Source organism: Rhyacophila brunnea, unplaced genomic scaffold (assembly GCF_057557595.1).
Source record: "Rhyacophila brunnea isolate RB1 unplaced genomic scaffold, BYU_Rbru_1.0 scaffold_18, whole genome shotgun sequence".
Lineage (NCBI taxonomy): Eukaryota > Metazoa > Arthropoda > Insecta > Trichoptera > Rhyacophilidae > Rhyacophila > Rhyacophila brunnea.
Window position 1 is genome coordinate 11,273,238 of NW_028232837.1, and position 27,622 is coordinate 11,300,859.

At 33.0% G+C, this 27,622-nt stretch overlaps 1 protein-coding gene across 6 annotated transcripts in view; it reads left to right on the forward strand.

Annotated features, from left to right (window-relative positions):
- LOC147073201 (uncharacterized) overlaps nt 1-27,622 on the forward strand; it is a 91,288-nt gene that overhangs the window by 22,811 nt on the left and 40,855 nt on the right. For all 6 annotated transcript variants that reach the window (XM_085945529.1, XM_085945528.1, XM_085945527.1 and 3 more), the window contains exons 3-5: nt 8,679-8,816; nt 15,393-15,494; nt 17,757-18,041. In XM_085945529.1, the coding sequence (XP_085801655.1) occupies nt 8,679-8,816; nt 15,393-15,494; nt 17,757-18,041 (525 nt within the window). The remainder of the gene's footprint in view (nt 1-8,678; nt 8,817-15,392; nt 15,495-17,756; nt 18,042-27,622) is intronic.

Here is a 27,622-nt window from a genome sequence, read left to right on the forward strand (position 1 = left end):
TTTCCTTCATTCACAAAGCATTTTGACACCAAAAAAAAATAAAAATTTTCAAAAAAAAATATGGTGATAAATTATGGTGATTAGGTCAGTTTACCACCAAGGTGACAATTATTATACTATGGAGTCATTACAAATGTTTCTGTAATAAAATAATATGGAAATAAATCAATTGATTTGACAGTTCTATGTCTACATACAAGAAAATCTGTATGTACTATGTTTTACTTATCTGTAATGCTTGTTCAATATGGGCAGGTGTGTAGTTTAGATGGTCCAGGGTTCAAATCTTAATCAGATTTGACAATATTTCATAAGTGTTGTTTTCATGCAAGGCAAAAACAGTACGTGAGTCAATTCAAAGGAAACCGTATGAATCTCTTTACACAGCTGACATTCGAATCCTACTAATTTGATGGTCTATCGATGAATACTATCACGCAGTGTTTCCCAAAGCATCGTTTGCGTACCCTTGGTAGGTATGCAAAAGGATTTTAAGCGGTAGGTATATCGTCATTATGTTAAAGTACAATATCTCGAACCTTTTTCAAGTTTGGGAAAGACTGCTTTAGTGCATTTATATTTTAGATACTGTTTGAATAACATACAATTAATATGTTTAGTATCGTGTTTTGTCATGTGTAAAATGTTGTCTTTCGTAAAACACACACTTTGGATTGGATGGATGCCACAAGGAAATTTTCTGGGACATTTCTGAACCTTTTAATGGGTGCCGATGTTAAATTTATACATTTCTGTAGAATAGTTTGATTTTTTGGTATCTGGTCCCTTATTTATTACTTGAATACCGTAGACACCACAGAACAGATTAGTAAATAGAATTCCGATAGGCTATATCCCAATACAGTACATTTTGACACAGGGTTTTGAATGTGTAAGAGTCCTATGAAAATGAACCACACATTATAGACGTGCAATAGTGTGTTGCAACCTTCAATACACCAATATTAAGTGAGCGTCAGTGTATAAACCAAGAGCAGTTGTCAGTATTTGACATATGACATATTCTTGACACGTGTTTAAGTTTATCACGTATTGTTCCACACTCGAGATCGGTTGCCTGCTTCTTCATACCCGTTGGGTATTTCAGTTCCCATTATTTCTGAGTTCCCTGGTAGACACCCACCTTTGGGGTACAAACCCGCTGCCAATCAATCAGTATGTGGTGTGCTAATTTCTGACCGTTAAAAGTACATACGACCTTATAACTCAAATGTAGTTACAACCTTTCATTATTATTTTTCGGTGTCAAGAATGTCTTCTTGTCTTTGATTCTAGCATAGATTAGTCAATTATCTCCTCTGGTTTGCGTTGATAGGTATTATTATTGATTAGTGACACATTAAGATGTAACTGAAATGTTTTTTTTTGCGCCCAATTTTGGGTCAATCACCCATTCGTTGGGACAGATAATGGCTTGTGTACACTCTAAAACTGTACATCAAACTGGCTCTGTATGATATTACTACTAAACTTCATATTTTTAGATACAGATCTGTCAGTTGATTTGCAACCTGATTTTAAAAAGAAATCCGCGTGTTGATAGCGCCTGTGATGGATTATTAATTATTTAGAGTTAGATTATTATATTATTGTAATAAACCAGTCCATTTTTGAACATACAATTTCTTTAGATCGCTGATAAATAATAGCAGATTGGGCATTTTTTGGTGGCAACTTTGTGTATCGATCTAACATTGACCCACATTGCTTTGTCTTTATTTATACAGAAAATTTACAAGTGCATCTGTCATGCATTTTTGATATGGGCATTTCATTTCGGTACATTATTGTCTATGACCTATGCTATTAAAACAAGAACACAAATAGATTTTGTGGAAGTCTCTATATTACATAATATTGTTTTTTTACACCGAGCTTAGAATCATTATTTTCACATTTCTATTATTACTTATTAGTAAACAGCTGTATAATGCCCATTAACTAGGCTGTGTAAAACTCGTCTGACCTATCCTATATTTAAAAAATAATTTATTTATTTTATCATATTCAATATTGACTTCTATAGCATTACCGGTACATTATGGCTGTGGATGACTTGGTGCTCAGATACACGACACTGCAATTTGCGTGTGCTGATGCAGGTCTTATTTGCTTCCAAATGCATCCGATTAGAATCTCCAATTGAATTTTTTCACCCAATCGGATTTGTTTGGAATCAAGTAAGACCTGCATCGACACACGATAACTGCAGTGTTATGTATTTGAGCCCTTAGCGTTGGTCTGCCGAACTACATATCCCCTGTACTTTCAGATATATTTATACGCCCGCAACTGTTACAAGTCTTTACCACTGCTTGCAGCGCCATAAAACTGCAGACTTGTTATAAAACCTAGTGTGAATTTTATATGAAAATATATTGATTTTAGATAATTAATTGTAATGACTGATGGCCCTTGATGGAATTTGAATTTAAATTCTAATTGATTAAAGTGTTGTACTATTCCATTTGATTAATATTTTCGATTTGCCGTTCGTCATTTTCTGGCACTATGCACACTCACTCACATGCGGTCAGTGTGTATTTACCGTTGTTGAGTGCACAATAATGGCGAAAGCCGAGTTGCAAAAGATGCCTCACGCAAGTGGAATAGTACAAAATTTAAATCAATTTAGAATATCAATTTTAGCTAATAGTTGTAGAATATGTGTAATTTTTTGAATCCACTGGTAACTCATTAATAATAATTAGTCTTAGATCAGTGGACCTTTATACGACCCAACTATAAATATACAAGATTATAGGTTAACTAGACTGGGTGACTAATTTCTTAATTAATGTTTGAAGTGCTAGCAGCTAGATAGAAGTCAATAGTAGGCAGAGAAGTTGTATTGTATAGGCTTAGTAAACCTTTAATTAAATAAACCCGACGACGATGTGGAAAGATAATAGTCAATCTTTTGAATCATAAAATCAAACATTCATTGTTTCCAATTATTTACGTTTATTTTAAAGAAGGAATTTTTCTTGAATGAAACACCAGTGTTTTTAGATCGTTGAAATAGATAAAATGACACTGTGGAAATGCAGTCTTTGTACTACCATGAGAATGTAGTGCAGATTATTTACAGGACAATATTGTTAAGTCAAATGATTAACATCTTATTGGTTATTTGAGATTCTAAGTTAAATGTATATTATTGTAGCGATGAAATATCAGTTGCAAGGGTGGAGGTAGGCTGTTTAGATCCGCCATAAATAGTGCACATTAAAATTTTTGCAGTCATACGTATTTGTTTTTATTGAACTAAGACTACAATTTACAGATTATTTTGGTTAGTTTTTAAAAATCAATTAAACCCTGCCTCAACCAAACCATAATAGTTTTGGTATAATTTGGGCGATACGACAAAATTGTGCACACTTTTTCATTCATACTTATTTGTTTTCGTTGGATTAAGAATACATATTACACATATTATTGATTCATTAAGCCCTGTCTAAACCAAATTATAATAAATAATAAATATTATTCTATCTATGAAATATCCAAAGTTATGTATGATTTAATTGCATAATTTTAGATATTTTATAGATAGACGAGTATTTTTTGACTATAATGTATTATGGCTTGGTTTTCGCAGGGTTTAATTGAATTTTAAAAACTAACCAACACCATCTGTAAATTGTAGACTTATTTCAATGAAAACAAATACGTATGACAGACACAGTTTAATGTGCACTATTTATGGCGAATCTTAACAGCCCACCTCCACCCTTCGCCACTGTGAAATATTGGTGTATTAAAATTTATAATACCTTGGACTTTTACACCATGGTTTTGTATTAGTAGCCCCCTCCAGTTCTGGACAGCGTAACATGCTAGTCTCAATAGTATTGTATATTGCAGACATATCCAACTTCAAGTAGGCTGTGATCTACTCACACTCCCCCTTAAGAATATTTGACCAAGGTCATTGAGGTGTTACAAATTAAACAACATCATGAAAATGATACTCATTGTATTCATCATCCAGCTATTTTCCTACTGTGCAAAGAGCAAGAGCCTATTGTGTGACGGTAAGAGGAAACTATGCCTCAGTTTAAACCACGTGGATCCACATCTTGTCTTTCTTTCACTCCTGCACAGACAGGCCGTGAGTGATATAATACGAATCAAGTGATACGACGATGTCACACAATTAACTAAGAGAAATAAAAATAGGAATGGTTAATGTTTTCCCTTAAAAAAAAATTTAAATCCATCGATCAACGCATTGGGCATGCCTGGTATATTGCATTACAATTGAGTTTGTAAGCCATTCATTCGGAAGTAAATCAAATAACACACATTTATAGACATTACACACTATAATTATTTTCAAAACAGGGTGACTATGTTTATATTCAATTAGTAATTTATTGGTTATTGTAGTTTTATTAATGACTGAAAGATTCTTGTTATAAAGATGCACTCTGTAACACTTCATTGTGATAGTGACAATTGAAATGATATTAATTTTATACTTGTGTTCAATTTTGTAAATATTAGGGTTGTGTAAATGTGCAGGTTGAAGAGATTCTTCTCTTTTAATTCACCACTAAATTATTAATGACAAAACAAGCTGTTTATTTACAGTTATATGGGCAATAACTTTTTAATTTATAAGTTATTCTAGTTTAAATATTAATAGTTTAAAACAATAATGTTTATTATCATATAAATTTAGTATATACTATAAATAGATTAGATAAAAATGAGATAATACAGTTTTTTTTATCAGTTTACTAACCTCGAAATGAATTGTAATGTCAACAAAAAAACAGATGACCCAAATAATAATCATGCATAATAATATAGCCAGATAGTAAACATTTATTGGTTTTTCTTGATAATAATGCAACAATCATATTAGACTGATTTATCCAAAACTGGTTAAAAAAAATACCTTATTTTCGTGTGTGTGGAAAGTATCCAAAAACTCAAACTGCAAAAGAAGAAAGTATGCGATTTTTCTACACACATAGTGTATAGTGGTGGCCGAAATGTTAGATTGTTAACCTCAATCATTATGGTGTCATTAACCTTTGTGTGTTGGTAAGAGATGATGCCACCCAGACAGAGCACACAGATATCATGCTGTCTCGCTCTGTGTTATTTTTTTTATCACATTTCAATAGGGACCTAAAATAGATTAGGCAGTTACTTCCATGCTGCTCTAGCATTTTGTATGCATAGAGTGATTTTCTATGCATTTTTTTTATGAGACTTAGCATCTACCTTGCATTCTTTAGTTTAGTTTAGCTGGTATACTTTTAAGTTACAAACTGGTTTATGGCATATAATTATTATTATCAATTCTGTAGTTAATTCAAGTACCTAATGGAAAATTATTATTGTATTAGTACTAATTTTAAAATGTTGTTTATACTAGATGGATGATTAGGACCGGTTTTGCTCAACGAGTTATTGTTTTATCAATTTTAATGATGGCAACAAAATTATAACTTGACATATCTTTTGTGCAATCTTGAAATAATAAATTTTTCCTTTGAATAAGTGTATTACAAGAAATACAAAATGTCTTCATATCCTTTTACCTCTTTACTGAGGATGGTGATCACTGAAATTACACTCGTTGCCAATAATCTCCTTCAATTTGGAGCGATTCTGCACTGATCTTGTTACTAAAATCATAAACCTATCAATAAAGTTAAAATGATTTACGTTTATTTTATATATGCCTCAATTGTATATAAACAAGGGTTCAGTAAGCACCGGAGGTTAGGTTTGACTGTCACCAGTGTTTCAATTTTTCCAAATAATATTATTGTATGTACCTAAGATACTCAAAAGATTGAGTGAATCGTTGTCAACCAATTCTCATAAAAAAATCTTTGGTTACCCCCCCCCCCCACTTGACCGAGGTATATATGCTTAATCTTGGAGTGAGTGTCGAGGAAGAATACTATCGGGATTCAGTCCAGTTCTATCTTTGTGCCTTTATATGATTAAATTACTATGAAAATGTCCAGTAGAACCTTGATTACGCGGATTAATTACGGATGATGGTGGTCCAGGTAATGATTGATTTGAGGTTATAAATTTGGTTGATGATATTATGAAGTCCAAACACATCTGTCAAAATCTGAAAAAAATTTAATGGACAACGGCTTAGGAGTAGACTGTCATAACCTAAAATTGTAAAATTTCAGTAGAAGCATTTTAAAATATGTGTAATGATAAAACAAAACGCCCACAGCTTGACATTCTATTATTTATCCTGGTCGGGATGTGGTTTTATCATCATGCACATTTTATGATTTCGAGTTGTGACAGTCTTTTTCAAAGCCAACGTTATTCTTTGTATAATTTCATACAATTTGTGGTGATTTGTAACTTCCAAAACCCACCAAAAGCATACTTTAATAACTTAACTTTAATTAATTAAAACGATACAAATAAATGGCGAAATGTCCAATTTTATTTAACTTACATTAATTGCAATATTTTGTCTAATTTTAAAATATAATGGAAAAAATAATCCTAATTAGGTACTTACGTAAAACTAACATTAAAACTAAGTATTTACACCTCATTCCGCAAATATTCAATTAATCATTTCATATGTAATAAAATACAAATTGATTATAAAGACATGAGATGATATAAATTTAATATGAAAATTGAATCAAGAGATTTAAATTGTATTAAAACCTTGCAGGTGAGCAGTGTTACATTTAACAGTTAATAACTGATTTGCATATTGATACGATTCTGCCATGTTAAGAGTTTGCCTTTTTTTTCAATAATTGCTGTAAATTCGCATGACTTTTATGATATATTGCAGAGCTGTAAAATTGATTTTATTACACTCAACACTTAGTACATACTACTGTAAATTTTTAAGCTGTCTATAATATTACAATTTATCAATTATTACAGATTGATAAAAACAGTTAGTTTTAAACCATTGATAATTTTTACTGTATTTGGAATACCGTGAAATATTGTGGGGCTATTATTATAGTTACAAAGTGTTTTAATCAAATAATAGGATTCTAAAAATAATAAAAAGAAAAATAGTCAAAGATCAAGTAGTCGGGCCGTGACACGACTAGTTATTGCTCATACTTCGAGTACAATTATTGATCACCTTAGTGCTATAGAAAAACAACTCAAAATTACATGTTCTAAGATAATGGCGTTTGAAAATTTTACACAAATTCTCATTTCAATGTTGATTGAAGTATAGGTATGTGTTTATTTTTTATTTAGTTTAAATGAACTTTGGAATACACGTTGAAATTTTACAGTTTAACAAATAATCGACCCAGACATTCTCGTTTATAATTGAATGAATGATTAATACCAGAAAGGGTTATTCGATTTTATAACACATTGAAGAAATTTTTGATTATTTTTTTTGATGAATTATAAATATTTTCTATATCAAATGGCATTATTTACTCAGTACCTTGAAATTTTGTGTTGTTTCCCTACTAGGGTATCGATATGGTAAACTGTTGGAATTGACTTAATGAAATTTAAATATAAATTCTAGTTTATTTAAGCTTTGCTTTTGCCAACCAGGGTTTTCACCTTTCGGCATCTTCGGGCGCTGTGCATATTCATCAAATATACAATTGACACGGATGGATTATGGTCACTAACGGCTTTTATATGAAATTAACATATTAACTGATCGTGAAAAGGCAACATTGAATTGGCCATGTGTTTGAAAATCACAAGTGTAGAAAAATACATAAAAAAATTCAATTGGAATGGTACAAAATTTAAATCAATTAGAATTTTCAATTTCAGTTGCATGGTGCTATTTATTAATTCCATGCTCTACCAGCTGCTAGCAGATAAAAACAGATTTCAAGTTATACAGATTTCTATTTTTATTTAGAAAAGTCAATGTTTTTTAAATTAATTATAAAATCCATTAAAACTATGAACCACTCTCCTTGACAATTTATAGAGAACTTAATAAACTAAATTTTAATGATACACATAACTATAAAATAATATGTAATAAGATTAGATTATTTAACAAATGCACATTGCATATTTATTTTTACAAGTTTTTTCTTGACCAGGGCGACAGCCTATAGACATGCCGGGTGCACTAAATTGTGAATTACGACGGTAGTGTTATTGATTATTTTCGAATGTAATGCAATCTGTTCGCGTACCTAAATGAAGACTTTTTTTTTGAATATTTCGTTCAAATCAATGAACGTATTATCATTTTCTATCATCAGCTTACACATTCGAAGTATGAGCGATGATCAGCACTACGATCGAAATTTACAGTTTCGTGTCACAGCCTGACTAGTGGGCCTTGATTGATTGGCATGACCTTAAAATTTTGAGTTTAATTATTTATGGCCGAACGGGTAACATGTCAGCCTATAAAGTTGTGGGTCCTGGGTTCAAATCCCGGGTCTGGCAAAGAAAACTTGTAAAAACTGTGTGTTTTGATCCAGAGTATGGATCTAATAGGTTGAGCAAGTGGCTAACATCCATTTCTCATTAAAACAAAAAACATGGACATAGTAAAAAAAAAATAATATGTGTCATCAGGCTGTCTATTATTATCACTTGTGCCACATAATTGTTAGTCCCTCAATTATTCATGTAAGCTATTATTAGAATGTTGCCATAATGTGTGCTTTCTCTTATTCCAGGCTCATCAGACCATACTGTCGGCATGTTCACCATACTTTGAGACGATATTCCTACAGAACAACCACCCTCATCCAATTATATTTCTCAAAGATGTGCGCTACTCAGAAATGAAATCACTACTAGACTTTATGTATAAGGTAAGATCATTCTTCACTTTTGATGACCATCATAGGGTCACACCTCCGATAGCACATTTTGCATTTATTGACAGCGGTTTTTATTTTCGTTTTTATAAATCGAAACGGGATCATCGACATCTGCGAATTCAAGTGAAGCTTTTTATACTGACAGTAATCCACAAAGAATATCATATTTAAAAAAATAATTTACGTGTTTTGGTCAAATTAAAATATAATCACATTAATATATTGGTGCATTGTTTTACATAATTTTATGATAATAATGCCATTAAGACATAAACGCTGATTACTAATAAAGATTCCTGTTGCACGGCAGGCAGAATTCCTCCAACCGCATTCATTTGTATTTATCCATAAGGAAATAATGAAATCTGTGTGAGCAGACTCAGATGTCTATGGGCAGGGTTGTTTACAAAAGTGCACATACTGAGTACGTTGGCAAGTCGATAGTTTAAAGTGCATTTATCATGAGGTGATAAGGTATTTTTTTTTAAATTGTCAAGACTACAAAAAATTATATATTTTCTTTTAATACTGGTCTCTTGTAAAATAAAGTTTATTATGCAGTTCACTCGTTTCTGTAGCGGCTATCGACTTTCTATTTGCTGGTGCCGTCTTCTATAAAAGGTTGGCGACCAACCTTCAGTACACCTCCCTATCATGGGGGCATCATATCGGATCCCCAAAGGCGTGGACTTGTTGAGCCACTGAGGGAGGTTTCGTAGCCAAGAAAATCTCTTTCTGAATCTTCAATTGTTTTGCTATGCGGATCTCTGATTTATCCCAAATTATTATTTTTATATACCCGATTTATATATCTAAATATCTACCCGAAATAAATTCGAAACAAAAAAACAAAACATTTTAATGTGTACATGCTCATTAATTTTTTTATGTTTTTCTAAAATGTGATAAAGTTAGGACCAGTGTGTTTTGTAGAATGGTGATAACGTGTGGGCAGACGTGTACACACGTAATTAATTGCTTCTTTATCTTCGGGCTGTAGGGTCGCTGTGAAACTCGCCTTCGTTTGCCACAGGGCAAGTTTACTTGCCCTATGACCCTAGTATTATGATAGCCGCACTATGGCAAGTGTTTATTTCGCACACACTTTGTGACGATACTGAATTTGTTACTTGAACATTGTTGCCTTTTGATGTGAACGATACAGGGGATTTCAGAATTATTATATTTAGTTTAGATTGTTCAAGTTATGGTCGTATATTACCTCCATATTATATGGTGCCTGGATCTGTCCACTGTTGAATGAAGGCTCTCTATGTTGATTCCTTTATAAGTCACACATATCGGCTGTTTAATCTGCAAACCAGCCAACTGCACTTTTGACCAAAAATGAGATTTTGATGGCATAAAGCATGTTTTCTATGCTCACACAAACTTTTAAACGCCTAAACCTGTAAATAAATGCGTTGTCGCACTTCAAACAAAACGGCCAACTGCAGGTGTCAAATTTCCATATTGTAAATGGAACAACTCCGCTCTTTATATAAATTTTCTTTATATATAAAAGGGACGCTAAAAATAGTATTAAATATTAATTCATAGTGCAGCTTATCTGTAAAAAAAAATTTCAAGTGTATTTTTGGAATTGTAAAATTCCACTCGATACCTAGTTAAATTATAATGTTTTTTCTCCTTCCTGAACAATTTGTCCAAATGGAGTTAGCCGGTTTGCAGATTAAGGAGCCGTTTATAAAAATGTAACGAAAAATACATACGTAATCAATGTGTAATTTCACACAATATGTAATGATTTTCAACTTCTAAAACGTGCCAAAATCATACAAAAAAACTCAAAAACCTACTAGAAACTGATTATTTAAAGTGAATGTTGGTTTTCTTAATTTTATTTTTCAAGTAATACTTGGTGTAGTTAATGTTGCCCTGCTAAGTAAAAAGACGTTTTTAATTTTATTGAATTGAGAACCCAAGATTTAAACTACATTTTCTCTTATATGTAAAATTATTGGATTGTTTTACATAATATAGGAGAAAATGTAGTTTAAAACTTGCGTTCTCATTTCACTAAAACCAAAAACACCGTCTTTTTACTTAGCAGGGCGGAATAGATAAAGACATGTTGATCTAATTTGAAAATAAAATATGATAGAAAAAGAAACTAGTGTTATAACTAAAGACCGGATCTTTCGAGTCTTTAACCGTCAACCCATAAAAAAACACATTAAAATGGTGGACGAATCCAATATCCTAAGGAGACTTTTGCCCAAATGATTCTTAGTATGGATTTCTACAATTAGTCAGTTGTTTTTTCTGACAGCTCAGGTGCGATGGTAATTATTGTAATTAAGATAATCGTCTTGCCAATATTTTAACGCGACGTGCGGGCGACTCACACGAATTCAAATTCGCAAACTGTAATTAAAAAGGTCGCATTACAAAATTTATGGTTTGTTTTATTGCAGGTAAGTAATGGTAAACCATTTTTATAAAATGCGTGTAGAATATGTTTTTTCATAATTAAATATCGAATAGCTTTTGCGTACCTACCACTAATATAAATACAAATATTGAAAGATTTTGTCCGCTGACCCGTTTTATGTTCTAAGTGTATCATATTGATACCTATTAGTATTACCAAGCAACAATACCGTACCTACATATCGATAAAAAAGTCACATACCTACTTGTTTATTTCTTTAGATATTTAAGTATTTTGAGGATGCTCTGCCCAAACTGGTCTATTTGATTATAAACTATTGACATTGAAGAATTTCATCAAATCGATCGTAAGAAATTTCATCTTCAAAATACCAGTGGCGTACATCTGTAGATGCGAAACATCCCTGAAAATATTCGTTTGAACCTACTATTATAATATTATGTATTGCGTAAGCCGTAATTGCATTCTTCTAAAGGTTTTGCAATATAATATTGCTTCAGATTTTCACTTAGTCATTGTATTACGTTAATATTTATTGTTGTTTAATTTAATAAAACGCATTTTTTTGTGGTACTTATTCCACTTTTAATCAATAAATTAGGACCGGTTTCGTTCGCATCAGAGGACATTTTCAACTGAACAAGGGAAGATTCAGTTGAAAATGTCCCTCTGAGGCGGACGAAACCGGTCCTAATTTATTGATTAAAAGTGGAATAAGTACTACAAAAAAAATGGAGCAATTGTCGAAAACTACCCAATCAAGACTCGTAACTGGACAAAATCTAACATTCGAATGAAATTTTCAAAATGGCGTCCTATGGTAGTTCGTAGTTCCATTTTTGGCCATTCTACAGGTAAGTTTGTAGGTGTGTAACGTTAAAAAAAGTCCCGCTGTCCCATTTAATACTTCAGATTTTCACTTAGTGATTGTATTACGTTAATATTTATTGTTGTTTAATTAAAAAAACGCATTTTTTTTTAGTACTTATTCCACTTTTAATCAATAAATTAGGACCGGTTTCGTTCGCATCAGAGGGACATTTTCAACCGAACAAGGGAAGATTCAGTTGAAAATGTCCCTCTGAGGCGGAAGAAACCGGTCCTAATTTGTTGATTAAAAGTGGAATAAGTACTACAAAAAAATGGAGCCATTGTCGAAAACTACCCAATCAAGACTAGTAACTGGACAAAATCTGACATTCGAATGAAATTTTCAAAATGGCGTCCTATGGTAATTCGTAGTTCCATTTTTGGCCATTCTACAGGTAAGTTTGTAGGTGTGTAACGTTAAAAAAAGTCCCGCCGTTCCATTTAATACATTGTACGCTAAAGGCGCGCCGATTAGGCGGCCATTCGACATAATTAGCATTATATTTAAATGTTGTTATTAAAAAGTAATTATCTGATATATGATTATATTATGTATTTGATTTAAATACTTACATATTATAAAGTGTAAAGAACTATTCATCACATAAAACGACTGGTACCTAGATAAATATTTCATTAAAACACTTTATAATATGTACTTTCGTACTTTTTCCACATTTATTCCATAATGTTGATATTCAACCGATTTTATCCTAATGGACATTTTCAATTGAATAACAGTACAAAATATAGGTAGGTACATATTATTGCATATAAAGTCAATTAAGTATAGAGGACGTGGGAGTCGATTGTTTACTTGAACTAACTTGTTGGTGATATTTGTCCTTATTTATTAAATGACTGATTTATATACATTAAGAAATAGCGTAACTTCAAAACTGTGAAAAATTTGCTGTGTTTAAAATTCACCTGCCGTAGGTGTATGTATCAAAAAAGGTTCCCGACCAATGACAAAAACTTGAAGACGATTTTATTGCTTTCGTTGCATGATACGTACAAGAAGTTCACAACTTAAAAATGAATTATTTTCCATACGATAGTATGTATCATCATCAGCTGTAGTATATACCAATATTGTATATAAATTTATGTTTACATTTTAGATATAATAGTGCAACCATCTATAATACCGTGGATTTACAAGAATAAAATTACAAAGCAAAGGATAATCTTAAAAAAATAACAATGCCAATGTGCTTTTAAAATAATATGAACGGCAGGTTTACATAGGTCGTAAGTGCATTTGCTAGTCACGCAGCCTTCGCTATCGAGGCTTGATAATTATATATTATATACTTACACAATATTATATATGTGACATATTATAATATTTAGGAATATTATATTTCATCCATTGTTGTTATTTTTAAGTTAATAAGTCAAAAGAATAATATCAACTAAGATTTAATAACAATAAACAAAAATGCAAAATGTACAAAGTGTTTAAAAGTACCTTATATACCTTCTAGAGGAAAGTGGTATAATGGTCCCTATATCTAACGGGTACGAGTGGCAAAAATATTAATCAATAAATTCTAATTGATTTATGTTTTGTACTAGGTATTCTATTAGTCATTATTTACGACCCGGCTTATGCCTTTTGGCTTCTTCGTGCACTATGCGCACTCACCGATCGTAAATGCACATTGACATAATAAAAGATTGTTAAAACCTTCTTACCTATTAGTAAAGGATCAAGTAAAAAACAAATTTTGATTATCTGAAGTGTTTGTGAAAACTCGTAATGAATATATTACATACTATTAATACATTCAATATGTAAGCCCGTTAAATCGTCATTTCCCGCAAACAATGGAACCAGCTAATGTGAAATATCACGAAATATACCTACTCACTAAATAAAAACAAATAAACAATTTTAAGCTATAATCCATAATCGTCAAAACTGAGTGATCTCGGATTTTAAGAAAATACGTAGATCAGTTAACAAACGCGCAGGTTAAGTTTTTTTTGTTTTTTCTACCATATTACTATAACATCAAATTATTGTTTCATGTGTGAACTCCCAGATTGGATAAAGCAATGAACTATTAGAACCAAGGTCAACTTGTTAAGGCAAATGGTAGGCACTGCAACTGTGTTATACCTATTTATATCTAATATTTTATTGATAAAATAATTTATTATCAATGGTATTAGGTACTATATATACACAATGTATCAATGTCGACTAATTATGATTTATTATTTTGATAACTTCCGAAATAAATAATTATATCGGGTTTATATATTTCATTGAAATAATACTATGATATATAATTTATAGTATTAGGGAGTAGCAATTAACAGAAAACGCATGTACTTACATATTTTGCATGATGAATATAAAGTGTTTGAAAATGGCCTATAAAATGTCAAAAAAAACATTACAACATCAGTACCTATATATTAAAATTGAATATCTCAATATGTCCAACCACTTGCTTGAAACACAAAAGTACGATTTGAAGTATATTTCGTACGAAACTTTTTCTAAAGGGTTTCATTAACCACGTAGGTCCGATATTCCCCATTTTACCTATCCATAAATCCATATAATATAATAATATGTTTTCATATTATATATTTTCGTAGTATCAACATAATATACGAAATCATTCAGAATTGGTACAATTTTAATAATACACTAGCTGTCAGGTCCTTCTCATTATGGGAGCAAGTGTGATTTGTTATTTGATAGTGAAAATAAAAGTAGTTTAGTAGAAATTTTAAACATTGATTTCAATAATAGGTATATAAGTGGAATATTATTAAATATTATAGATATTACTATTTACAACTAATTCTTCCACTCTATACGTAAGCGCTTCATTAATTTCTCTAAGTAGTATAGTATATCTACTAATAGCAGCGTTTCTATATAATTAAGTATCGATAAAGTCTCTTGCACATATTATCAATATCATTTATTTCATATTTCATTGTACCTACTACATCGTACAACTTATTTTTCTGAAAAACATAGGTTCCATAAATTATTAACGCATTTTTTAATTAAAAAATGTTGTAATATTCGAGTCCGTCCCAAAAAAAAAAGGACTCCAGATGTCCGGTGTCTAGTTATAACTAACTAGTTAAGCTTGACACCATTTATCTAGTGATTGTCCCTTTACAATACAGTTGAAAGCGGTGGTTATATGTTTTAACTTATATCTTACATATTATGAACCTTTCTTAAATACATTTGTTTGTTAAGTTTTGATATTGGTGTCTAAATGTATTTCTTTTCTTTTTTTCAGGGCGAAGTAAATGTCGGCCAAAATATGCTGCCAATGTTCCTGAAAACCGCTGAAAGTTTACAAGTCAGGGGCCTAACGGAAAACAATACTTTAAATTCGAAGGTATGTTCAATTTATTAATGTACGATTTATTAATGTACGTATTAATGTGTAAAGAAACTATTTGAATATAAATCGAGTTATTCTACTGCTCACCACGGAAGTAAAGGTTAGCACGTTGATCTTGTGATGGATGGTCACTGCTTTGAATGCCACTGGCTGTGTGAAATTATGTCATTTGTATGTGACCAATATTCATAAATTTAAAATGATAGCGTGAAGCTTCATACAATCAGTTTTGGAGCATACATGGAAATTTAGCTTAGATAATCATCTTTCCTATTCCAATAAGTTATAACTGAAAATTGATGGATGAGTACATATAATTCATTTAGTAAGCCCTATGTCGTACAATGAATTGCTAATTAGGCGCGTCATGAATCTTATTGCCAAATAAAAATGAAATGATTTCAGTATTATAAAACGGAGGCTGTAGGATCACAAGGGTCTATCTACATTAACACAGTTTTAAGATAAACGCAAATGAAGATTTTGCTGCTATGAAATTTATTAAATTATAGCACACTTTACTCAATTATATCTTGTAAATGGATGTATGTACAACGTAGAGCTTGTCTGCTTGTGTCACCAATAAATATGATTACGGTATTATCGAAACGGGGTCTAACTCAAATCGTACATTTTTGTGGTTAGGCCCCTGTGATCCTAAACTACAGAAATGTAAAGTGACAATTTAAACTAGTTTATCAGCATATCAGTGTGTATTTGAGATGTCTACTTTCATATGGCCAAAATCTGACAAAAAATATATACATTTTTTTATGTATTTTCACACAATATACACTAAGATAATTAAATTAGCTGTAAGCTATTTCGCAATTCTAATCAAACAAGTTAAATAAAAATACACATCTGTCTAATATATAACAAATATTACCTTCACAAGAGAGAAGAAAGAAAAAAACAATGTTATTGAAAAAAAAAAACAATTTCAAAAACAAAATACACAGCACGTCATTGAAAATGTCTATGTCTTTGGGGATCGCATTGACTTGTCTTGCACATTGTGGAGAGTAATTCTAGACAAATGACAGTAGAATGGATATGTCCTGTATAATGATTGAAGTATTGGACTATAAAATTACAAGGTATCTATGTATATAAGAGATATTTATCTTCTGTTACGACAACAATATGGTAAAATGCTTAGCATAATTATTGCAACAGGCGAATGAACTTTTAATTATAACATCGTTCTCTTATCAAATTGTTGCATTCAATAATCTTTCACGTTGTCATAGTTTAGATTACAGTCTGGAATGTAGTAATAATATATTGACATCGAGGTTTCTAGGCAGCATTGACATTGTAATATAAACATCGGTTTACTTCAGTTTGCATCTGTTCACAATGAATTATTGATAAAGATTGCTATGCCGTGCAACAATGATAGTACGTACTATATATATAGAGCAAAATATCATACCCTTCCCATTTCATCAATATTAGCGGACAGGTTTGGCACGCAACGCTAGTTGGTCTAATATCTATTCCCATTTATTCTGTCTTGAGTATATCGTCGGTGTTTTGTAAAAAGGGCGAATCAACCATTTTGGTGAAATCGAGATTTTAAATAGTAGCTTTGTTGTGTAAAAACGGCGAATTTGTATCTCCACAGGAAAGTACTTAAAAACGATAATCGTAAGGACGAATATCCATTTAGTATTACGAATAAAAAGCGAATGTGACATATTAGGCCTATTAAAATATTATACAATAATGCCTATTATAATGCCAGTATTATTTCTAAGCTTTATTATAAACTTGTTAGATATTTATAATCATCCACAGGTAATAAACAAATAAATGTCAAAAGTTAAAAATCCTCCTCCTGTAAAATAGCATTTTGGTTAATTCGCCCTTTTTACAAAACACCGATGATATGTATTACATGAATTGACCACAGTTGTATATAGATACTTAGTAGTTTATATCTGGTGTAACTTGGGTCTTGCATAGTCTAACAAACCTGCAAGTATATCTAACTGATTGTTGAAATTGTGAAATACAAATTAATTTAGGTATTTCATATTTACATTTTATGTGTTACCTATAGTGAAATTCCTTGGAACCATTTGCCTTCTGAACTCTTCAAAATGTTTCATTTCTGCCGTGTATGGAGGCCATACAGAAAATTTTAAATTAAGAGACAGTGCTCTCTTTATCTCTGAGCGCCGGTGTTGAATTGGCTAGAAATAAAATGTTTGATGGGTTTTCTAAATATTTTTTCTCTTTTGTTTGTAGATCGAAGAGAGGCGGACCCCGCACACGCCGACTGCGGAAAACCTAAGCTCGTCGCGGTCAGAAGCTGCCGACCGGGGAAGCGTGTTCACGGGGGAGAAGCGACGGCGTAAGATCAGCGGCGCGGGGGCGCCTCCGCCGGCCTCCTCTGCCGCCTCCTCCTCCTCCTCTGGCGCCCCCCTCAATAGCTGCGAGAGCCCGCACGCCCATCTCCTGGCCCCGCCCGCAGCACACCCCGCTATGATGGACTCACCCGCCCAGATGCAGAGGCACTTCGCCGAAGCACAGGTAACATCTACATTTACATTCTATACAGAGTATACGTATTTAGCTAAGATTATTACTTTTTATGGATGGCACCACACCATATCACACGAATTGTGTGCATTTCTCTTATTGTTATGTCAGTTATCGCCAGCATGGCCCCCTACCTATCGCTAAGGTTAAAGGCAGTCTGACGCTCTCCAGTGGCGTTTTCCAAATAGTGTTCGAGGTTAAATAAAATTCATTGTATTTTTTAGCGATTTTTTAACACATCTAATTATGGAGTTGTCGAGTATCAACACACATCAACCAAAAATTGCATTGCACAACCATATATTTAAAGAAGGTAATAACCTCGAAGAAAATAGCGCCGCAGGTGACTTTTTACTATTAGACCAAATCTAAGATGTGTGTTTATCCTATTTATATGGTCGACCCGCCACGCCGGGCCCCTAGGCTAGAGCCCTGTCAACCCCCCCTTGTGGGGGCCATGATCGCCTGACATTGCAAAAACATTGAGAAAATAAGTCATTCATTGAAAACATTCATATCTGCAACCAATATATTGTAATGTCCATTAGACCATTCATAATTGTTTTTCCAATTTCAATTTTGTGTTTTTTTATGCAATGAATAATTCTTAATTTTTTAAATTGTATTTCGTCCCACTATGCTTCCAATTGATATAGCAGTCTGACGCGGTTTGTCTACCATAAAGGTTTCTTTACAGATTTTTGATGATTTGTAAACATCCCGTTTCAGAAAAGTGTGATGAAAAACCGAATAGAAATCCGTCACGCTCTGCAAAACCAGCGCGAGCCTACATTGCAAGTAATAACTGGACTTATTTAGTATTTTTTATGCACGTTAAAAAGAACATGTGAATTTGCCAGATGCGGGATTCAATCCAGCAACCCACTGTTTCAGAAGCCAGTTTGTCCATTATTGAGGATTGTTATAGATCCACCAATATAAGTTGTCCACTGAGTGAGGGCTCCATACTAACATTTGACTCAATACTTTTTGTGCTTACTGGTATGAGCTTAGTTCTAAATTCGAACACCGGACAATTGAATACGTGTATTAAATAAGGCTCAAAGTACCAAAAAGTAGTATTGCCTGTATTTACAAAATACCGAGTCATTGCAGTAAAATTTCATGAAGCAGACCTTTTGAAAAATGTAGTTTTATAGTGTGAAGCAATCACGGCAGCTTCTATAATTTTAGGTATTAAGAACTCGCAAGTGTCAACACACCATCGTCAGCTATTTTATATTGAATTCCGTTGACCACTGCAGTGCTACTTACACCATTATAAATAAAACACGCCAACGGACTTACAACGTCGACAGGTTTAATTATTTTGCTGTATTTTTTTGACTTGCTTGAGGCACTTAGACTATAGTTGAAGTTATTGGCGTTGGTATGCAGAACATTTTTCTATACAATTTTCAGTTTTTATCTTTTTGGTACTAAGCGCCTTAATTAATACACGTATTCAATTTATCATGGCATATTATGTACATAATATTATTATATATTATGGGAGACAGTTTCATTGGTCAATTTAAAAACTGTTTCATTTAAATGAACATATTAATTAATGAATGTTCTATTCCGCAATATCAATGGATACCAAAATTTTTTAAAGAATCGTTTTCTTGTTGCCATATGAATTGAAATTTATTTTGGAGATTCCTTTTCGCCCAAGCTCTTCAAAAGCTGTCATTAACAAGAAAACTGTGGTTTATTAACTTTTAGTGCACCTATCTAAAATTCAATATTGGAGGTACGCCAATTGCAAGAACCAATAAATTTTATTCCTAATGGCTAAAACTATTGAACTAATGCCAACTTGGTTTCTGGTTAAACCACGGGCTTGACATTGTTATATTGTTTTGTTTTCTGTAGTCATTTCATGTCTACACACAAAAGTACCAATTTGACCATGTTATTCATTTATATATGCTTAGTCAAATCTCTCACCCATAATCTCACCCACGGTGGCCGCGCGGCTTAAGCATTGGACTATCACGCGTGGGTCTCAGGTTCGAATCCTGGGTCTGGCAAGTACACATATTGTTTTTCAATTTGTGTGTGAGTCAGGGTATGGACCTATTAGGTTGAGCAAGTGGCTGACATCCATTTCTCGTAAAAAACAAAATCTGTTAATACAAACCTCTACTCTGTGGAGGCCCATATGATCCTATTAGGATCGGACATGGTCAAAAAAAAAAAAGTCAAATCTCTAGTATTTTTATTTACTGTGTAGAGATTGGGTGCTATATATGTTGTTGAGTCAAGCTAAGGTTAAGGTGTTGGAACTTGACGCCAGATGCATATATGTCATTGCTAAGTTAACCTAACAATCAATCTTCTCAAAGTCTGGGTGTTGATTTCTCTTCTATTATTAATTACACTCCTGTTCCATTGGACTACTGATATTAGGACTCATGGCATGTTGTACTCGCAGAACAGATTATTAAATAGAATTCTGATAGGCCCAATACACTACATTTTGAGGCAGGGCTTTGAATGTGTGAGTGTCCTACGAAAATGAACCACACATTATAGACGTGCAATAGTGTGTTGCAACCATCAAATACATCACTATTGAATGAGCGTCAGTGCATAAACCGAGAGCAGTTGTCAGAACAAAGGACAAGCATATTTTTGACGCGTGTTATAAGTATATCCCATAATCTTCCACACTCAAGATCGGTTGCCTGTTACTCCACACACGTTAGATATTTCAGTTCCCATTATTTCTGAGTTCCCTGGTTGTACCTACTTTAAAATTAGTTCATGGTGTTTCAATTGTTGGATGGATATATCTTAATCTCAATTTTCTTTTCGTTATGATTGTTAACATTGACATTTTCGTGTTCTGTGCGATGTAACAGACCAGTGCTGTGTGGTAGCTTGAATTAGTAGCGACTCGTGCACTGAATAGTGTGGATTCTGTGCGCGGTGGGGATGACTTTTTGTGTCTTCGAAATTTTGTTGCAAGCGCCAACAGCTATCTTTCCATTGAACAATATTGCGTCGACGCTTTGTGCATTAAGTTAAACATGTTTTGCGACTCAACTAGATGAGTAATATGTGTGTTTGTACCCCACGTAAGATTTAATTGCACATTCAATTATTATTCTGCATCTGGCCCTTGGACTGTTAAACATTTCTCACTTTACCATTTTCCCCCACATGTCACTTAGTGAGTTTTAGCTATAAACTGCTATGAACTTGATAAGGAATCGCAAGTTTATTGAGGTATTTGTGTTGTAGGAATATCAGTTCTTAGCGATAAAGGTCGCCGACCTTACGACGTGTGGGTTTGTCACTGTGGGTGTATTTTAGTTGGTGTAAATTATTATTGTATTTACACCAAAATGTATTTTAATATTATATCTGTTGGTCTTTCGAAATATTCAAATAATTGATTAATGTATTTTCAATGGGCTTGATATTTATTTAGTCAACATATTTTATATCATTGTAAGAATCGACTTGTAATTAATTATGTATTGGAAGCATTTAGACACAAGTTATTTTTTATTGCACCAGTCCTTGGTAACTGATAGCTTCAATCGTTCTATTTGATGGTTTAGGTTTGGAAAATCGTTGGACATGTATGTTATCTACCCACCCGATTGGATCTGCGCATTGAATTTTTTGTCAATTCTGTTCTACATGCAAGTTATGTAGTTTTAGTCTAAAACTGACTGATTTTATATTGTATGGAATCTTTTTATCGATTAAAACTACTTTCGTTAATTTAAAATTAATTCCATTCTGCGAGTGTTCATAGATGCAGTTATAGTACGGCAGTATAACTACATTCCTTGTGTATGGCTGTCTTGCACTATACTGCCCTTCCAAGGAAGAAGGCAACTTAACAAATTTGTGAAATTGAGTTATAAATGCCATCCGTTAGGTGATTTTGAAAGCTATATAATTCTACTGCTAATACACATTTCTTAGCAAAAAGGCAGTCATTGCACCTATTTATTACAGTTACTGCTTGTTTATTATTACTATGTTTGTATTTTAACATCCTACAGAAAATATCATCGTTTTTTCATTAATTCACAGTACAATTTGGAAAAAAACACAATATGTCATTTATCTCGAAAGTGTGTGAAAGTCATTTACCGCCTTCTTCCTTGAAAGGGCAGTATAACCATTTAAAAATGGTATGCTACAGTGTGTATAGTATGTTTTGTTTGTCCCTTATTAGCACGTTTGAGTGCATGCCGACTTCAGTCTTGGGTAACTGGTCCTGAGACAATCCCAGTCATAAAAAAAATATGCTTCACATCTCATTTCAACTTAGGGTTCTGTGATACGTCTGATTAACGTGTGGTTTGGTGGACCATTAACTTCAATGTCCCTTATTTCTTTATACTCATGATAAAATCACAGTATATTTATTAAATCTTGCACTACTGTCTCTCTTCGTCTCTTGTGAAACTATCGTGACTTGAGGCCGACTATATATTCAGTCCGTGGCACTTACTTGCAAAATACGATGGTAGTGCTACAAATGAATATTTTCGATTGCATATTTCGTTCAAAATATTAACACAATGCTTACATGCCCTTTTAATTAATTTTGTAATAACGTGTTAATTTGCATTTGAAAAGTAATTAGCAAAAACACAATTTTGTGCGGCCCATAAGCATTGGGTTAATAGTTATTTCAATATTCTGTAACAATGATCATTTTCTACAAACGGTTTATCATATTGCTCTTGAAGTATGAGCAATAACCAGCACTTCCATCGAAGATTACAGTTTCATGTCACGGCTTAACTATAATGACCAAAAACATTACGTGTTGTCATGCTCAGACACTTGCCATAATAATATCCATTGAAAGCTTTTACATTCATTTATTAGCATTATTATGTTGTTTAATCAAGTTGTCAGTTAGGAGTTTTTACTTACCTACTACTAATAACGAGTATGAAGGTATGTATTTTTTTATGTTAGCCTGGAAGCTGTTGTGTGTATTGGTGAGGCAATAAACCTGTCGTACGTTTGATTTACTGCTTTCTATGTGGGATTTTGTATGCTATAATAATTGGCACACACGCACACTGTTAAAAATAATAATTTCCATTCTCGAAAGATGATAATTTATTTGTCAATTTATTGGTTTGTTTCTAAGTGAAAGTTGGTTTTGGCTATTGGGCCATGAGATGTAAACCTTTTCCTAAAGGGCTATTTGGGAATTTTTTGAAATAATATTCTTTAGCATATACTCTTAAATTATAAATGTTTTTTTTGTTAACTAATGACAGAAAAAATATCAGTACATATTAGTAGATAGCAGAAACTTTGTGATATAAGGCATCTATTTAGAAAAACTGATATGGACTTATCTGTTTTTGGAAATCTGCATAATACAGTAGAACCTTGATATAACACAATATATTCTATATATCACCCGAAAACGAATAAACAGGGGTTTGTTTGTGTTTTTATATAAACGACTATCAGATTCAACGGTCACCCTTTTCCCCGCATTGGTTCGTTATATTAAGGTTCTACTATACTCACGTTCATGTCAAAATATCCTTTATCGAATTGACAATAAGCTCAGTGTATAGTGCAGTGATATCCATTTCCTTCGATTTCATTCCAAGTTAACACTGTTACGTTTCACCCCCTGGTGGGCGCTTATTGAAGCTTTAAAAGACTCGACATCGAATATCAGTGTCATTTCACAATGGGTGTGTCTGGTGCGTGTGTGTGTGTATCCGAAGGCGAATAAACAGGATTTTGTTTGTGTTTTTATATAACGAACTTTCGGTTTTAACGGACACCCCTTCAACCCGCACTAGTTCGTTATATCGAAGTTCTACTGTATTGAGAATATTTTTTGAATGCTTAAAGGCGTAAGAAAAATGAATTTATTGACATGATGTTAACAATACATAATGTGCATCTATGCAAAAACTACAATTTACGATTGACAGGCAATTATATATAATATATAATGATTTTCAAATCAATACTCATGGTCAGAATAGGCCAGAAGTCAAAATGTCATAATTTTAATTTGACATTTTCCTGTTGGGCAAAAAAAGATGTTTATAAGTTAATTAACTGTATTTTAACGCATAATGCAGTGTTAGCCAACCTTTTCGTATTACATTACAAAAAAAAACCATTCATCTTCTCTACAGTATGCAGGTATTCTACCCGCTGGATCCAAATTTATATTAACCCGGTCGCATATAGAAACTCGTCTTGACTGCCATACGTCGAATATGTTGATGTAATTTTGTTGTCATCCACAAAACACATGTAATTTAATATAGTATAAAATAAAAATATATATTATATACTTACATAATATAATATATTCAGTATAACACTACAACAGGCCAAGACGCCCAATGACAGTACAATGGAACCCCGATCTACTGTTCTCGCATAAATCGTTCATTTTTGAAAGTCCCGCCAAACACCCGTAAGAACAACGTTAAATAATCCCGCATTAACCGTTCTTCGATTTATCGTTTTCCTCGATCTATCATTTAAATATTATGGTCCCGTCACAAATATTATCCCGATTGACCGTTTTTATTGAATATTTTTCATATCGCTTTCGTAGAATTGTTTATGATACATACATACAGACCTTTCAGTCGCGTCGCTTTGTTTGCACAGGTCGGTCAGCACTCAGTCTTGCCTCACATCTCGTATCATGAATTTTTATAAGTCGCAACTAAAATGCCCCCCATGAAGAAAACTAGAACTCTAGCTGAGAAACTGAAAATAATTCAAGACGTCGAAAAAAATTCAAGAGCAAAATGAGTTGACGTTTTTTATAAATCCCGCATGTATCGTTTTTATTTTAGGGTCCCTTGAAAACCGAAGAATCGGGATTTCACTGTAGTGTAGTGAAACAGTAGTGTATTTAGTAATAGAAGTGAATCAAACACAAACAACCAGACTTTGAGAAAATCACATACTTAATATATTTTGACCTATTCGGGAATTGAACCTGGAGGTCCCGGATGAAAGGCCAGCGCCTTACGCACAGTCTCACACTTTTGGTAGAAAAAAACGTCTGCTTGTCGTCTGTAACAAATTTCACTTGACATTAGGGCACGTGTGCAGAAGCTGTTTTTTCTTTAGTTTCGGCTAGTTGCGTGACGTCATTGTCTTGGCATGGTCTCGCAAGCGCACACGGAAGAAGGTTGCAATATGGCACTTGGTTTGACTGTATTCCAGTCGATTTTCTATGTCCGATCGGTTTAATTGAACATTATCCTGTCGTATGTCGAGTCGAATTTGACATTAATTTTATTCTCACAAGTCCTGTCTAGTAACTATATTCTTATAGTGTTTATCGATATTTATCTACATGTGTTAATTTTAAATTTCTTATAAAAGTCGGAATAGAATGTTTACTTGGACCGCATGTTGCAAACTACTGTTTTAAATCCATGTGGGGCCCATCCTTTTTCATGTCACATGAATTGTTTTTTTTCTTTTACAACATTCTTAAATGTCAAATGTTATATCTTTTTTTGGAGGCTTCTGCCATAATGAGAATTTTTTTTGTTTAAATGTAAATTGAAATATTAATTACCCAATTAAATGGGAACGCTCTATACCTAATTATTTTACACGATTCTGTGACACACGGTGGTCAGGAGGCGTTTATTTATGTTCATTTAGAATGATTATTAAAGCTCTTAGCGTTAATCACTGAAAATCAGTTGTCGTTGAACTGGGTTTCTCTTCTGTGAAATATAATAATATATAAAACGTAGTATTGTTATTGCCCTACCGATTTGCATTACCAATGTCAAGCTAGTTTTGCACTCTGGGAAAAACTGATGCTCCTGATTTCTTAGATAGTTATCGGGGAGACAGATTAATAGTAGCAAGAATGAGTGGCAAGTTTTCAGTTACACAACATATAATTCAAATAAAATGTATAGCCAGATGAAGATCTCTTCTAACTTTTCAACTACAGTATGTAAACAGACTGAAGAGTAAGCCATGGATAGTGTGGATCACAGAACAGATAATAAATAGAATACCGATATGCTATATTCAATACGCCGTACGTTGAAGCAGGGTTTTTGAATGTGTGAGTGTCCTACGAAAATGAAGCACGCATTATGCACGTGCAATAGTGTGTGTAATACACCAACATTAAATGAGCGTAAATGCATAAACCGAGAGCAGTTTTCAGTATTCGAAGTACAACGTATTCTTGACACGTGTGTAAGTTTAACTCGGATTCTTCCTTACCCGAGACGGATACCTGCTATCGCCTTACCCGTTGGGTATTTCATTACCCATTATTTCTGAGTTCCCTGGTGTCGATGCTTTCTTCTTGCTCTTAAATGCGGCATGTTTATTTTGGTGGATTTGTTAGTATACCTACTGTAATCATTTTTTTTGAAGTTATACTTCATGTAACACATAATTTATTTTTTCACACGAAAAAAATCGCACTCGATTGGATTCGAACAACGATTGTTCGGTTATCAGCCGAACGCACTGCCTTTACGCCACAGTATGATAATGCAATCGTGATGATTATACAGTATAATATTATAGTTTATTCCATTGCCTAGGCAGCGAATTTATTATTATATGTACGAAGAATTGTTCCGTTGCCTAAGAAACGAATTTATTATTGTCGCCCATTTGCAATTCCTTAAGTAAACAAACTTAAACGTCATAGTGGCAGTTGTTAGTTTAAAACAAAAACAACGATAAATAATTATATAATTTAGTAATATAAGTTAAAGTGTATAGAAATAAACCAAAGGCGTTCCAATAAGCGGTCCTTTTTCTTGAGTGTGTAATTTAACAAGATAATTAAGAGCTAGTCGAAGAATCTAGGTTATCACAAGTTTGTTTTTTGTTTTGTTACGCCAAAGAAGGATAACTTCTAACGCGGGTACATAAGTACACACCGTTTTTTTTAATATATTGCAATAAATCATAGAAGTATTGTAGTAGCAGTGAGACAAATCACAGAAACAAAGATTTAAGAAAATTACAGTTATATATTGTGACCTCACTGGGATCAAACCTGGAACCCTGGTATGAAAAGCCAGTGTCTTACCAATATGATTACGAGGGTCTGATACGATCGTTGATTTATTACAGAGAATAGGCTTTTAGTTAAAGCTGTTTGCACATGACGACCATGCGTTGATTCTGAGGAATCATTGCGTTTGACCCCACCGCATGCCTGTCCACCCTTATGCCGCAGCGATTGTAGGAGCCATACGGTGGTGTGTCATTTGTGGACAGCTTAAATTCGCATATGTTTGAAGCGTACACAATTTTTGATAGTTTGTAAGGCAATCGAGACCCATCATTGGTCGGCTTATTAGTATTACGTAGTATGCAGCCAAAGAGATTTTGTATTGCTATTATGCGACTGAATGTAAACCATGAGTGTAGTGAAAAAAATCAAACCTCATTGGATATGATGGTTATAAAGATCGAGAAGGGATTTAGAATTTGGATATGTCACAATTTATCAAAACTGAATTTTGATAGTAAATACGTTTACTCGTTTCGAGGGGATTGATGGAGATCCTTCTTGATCGCTATCCATG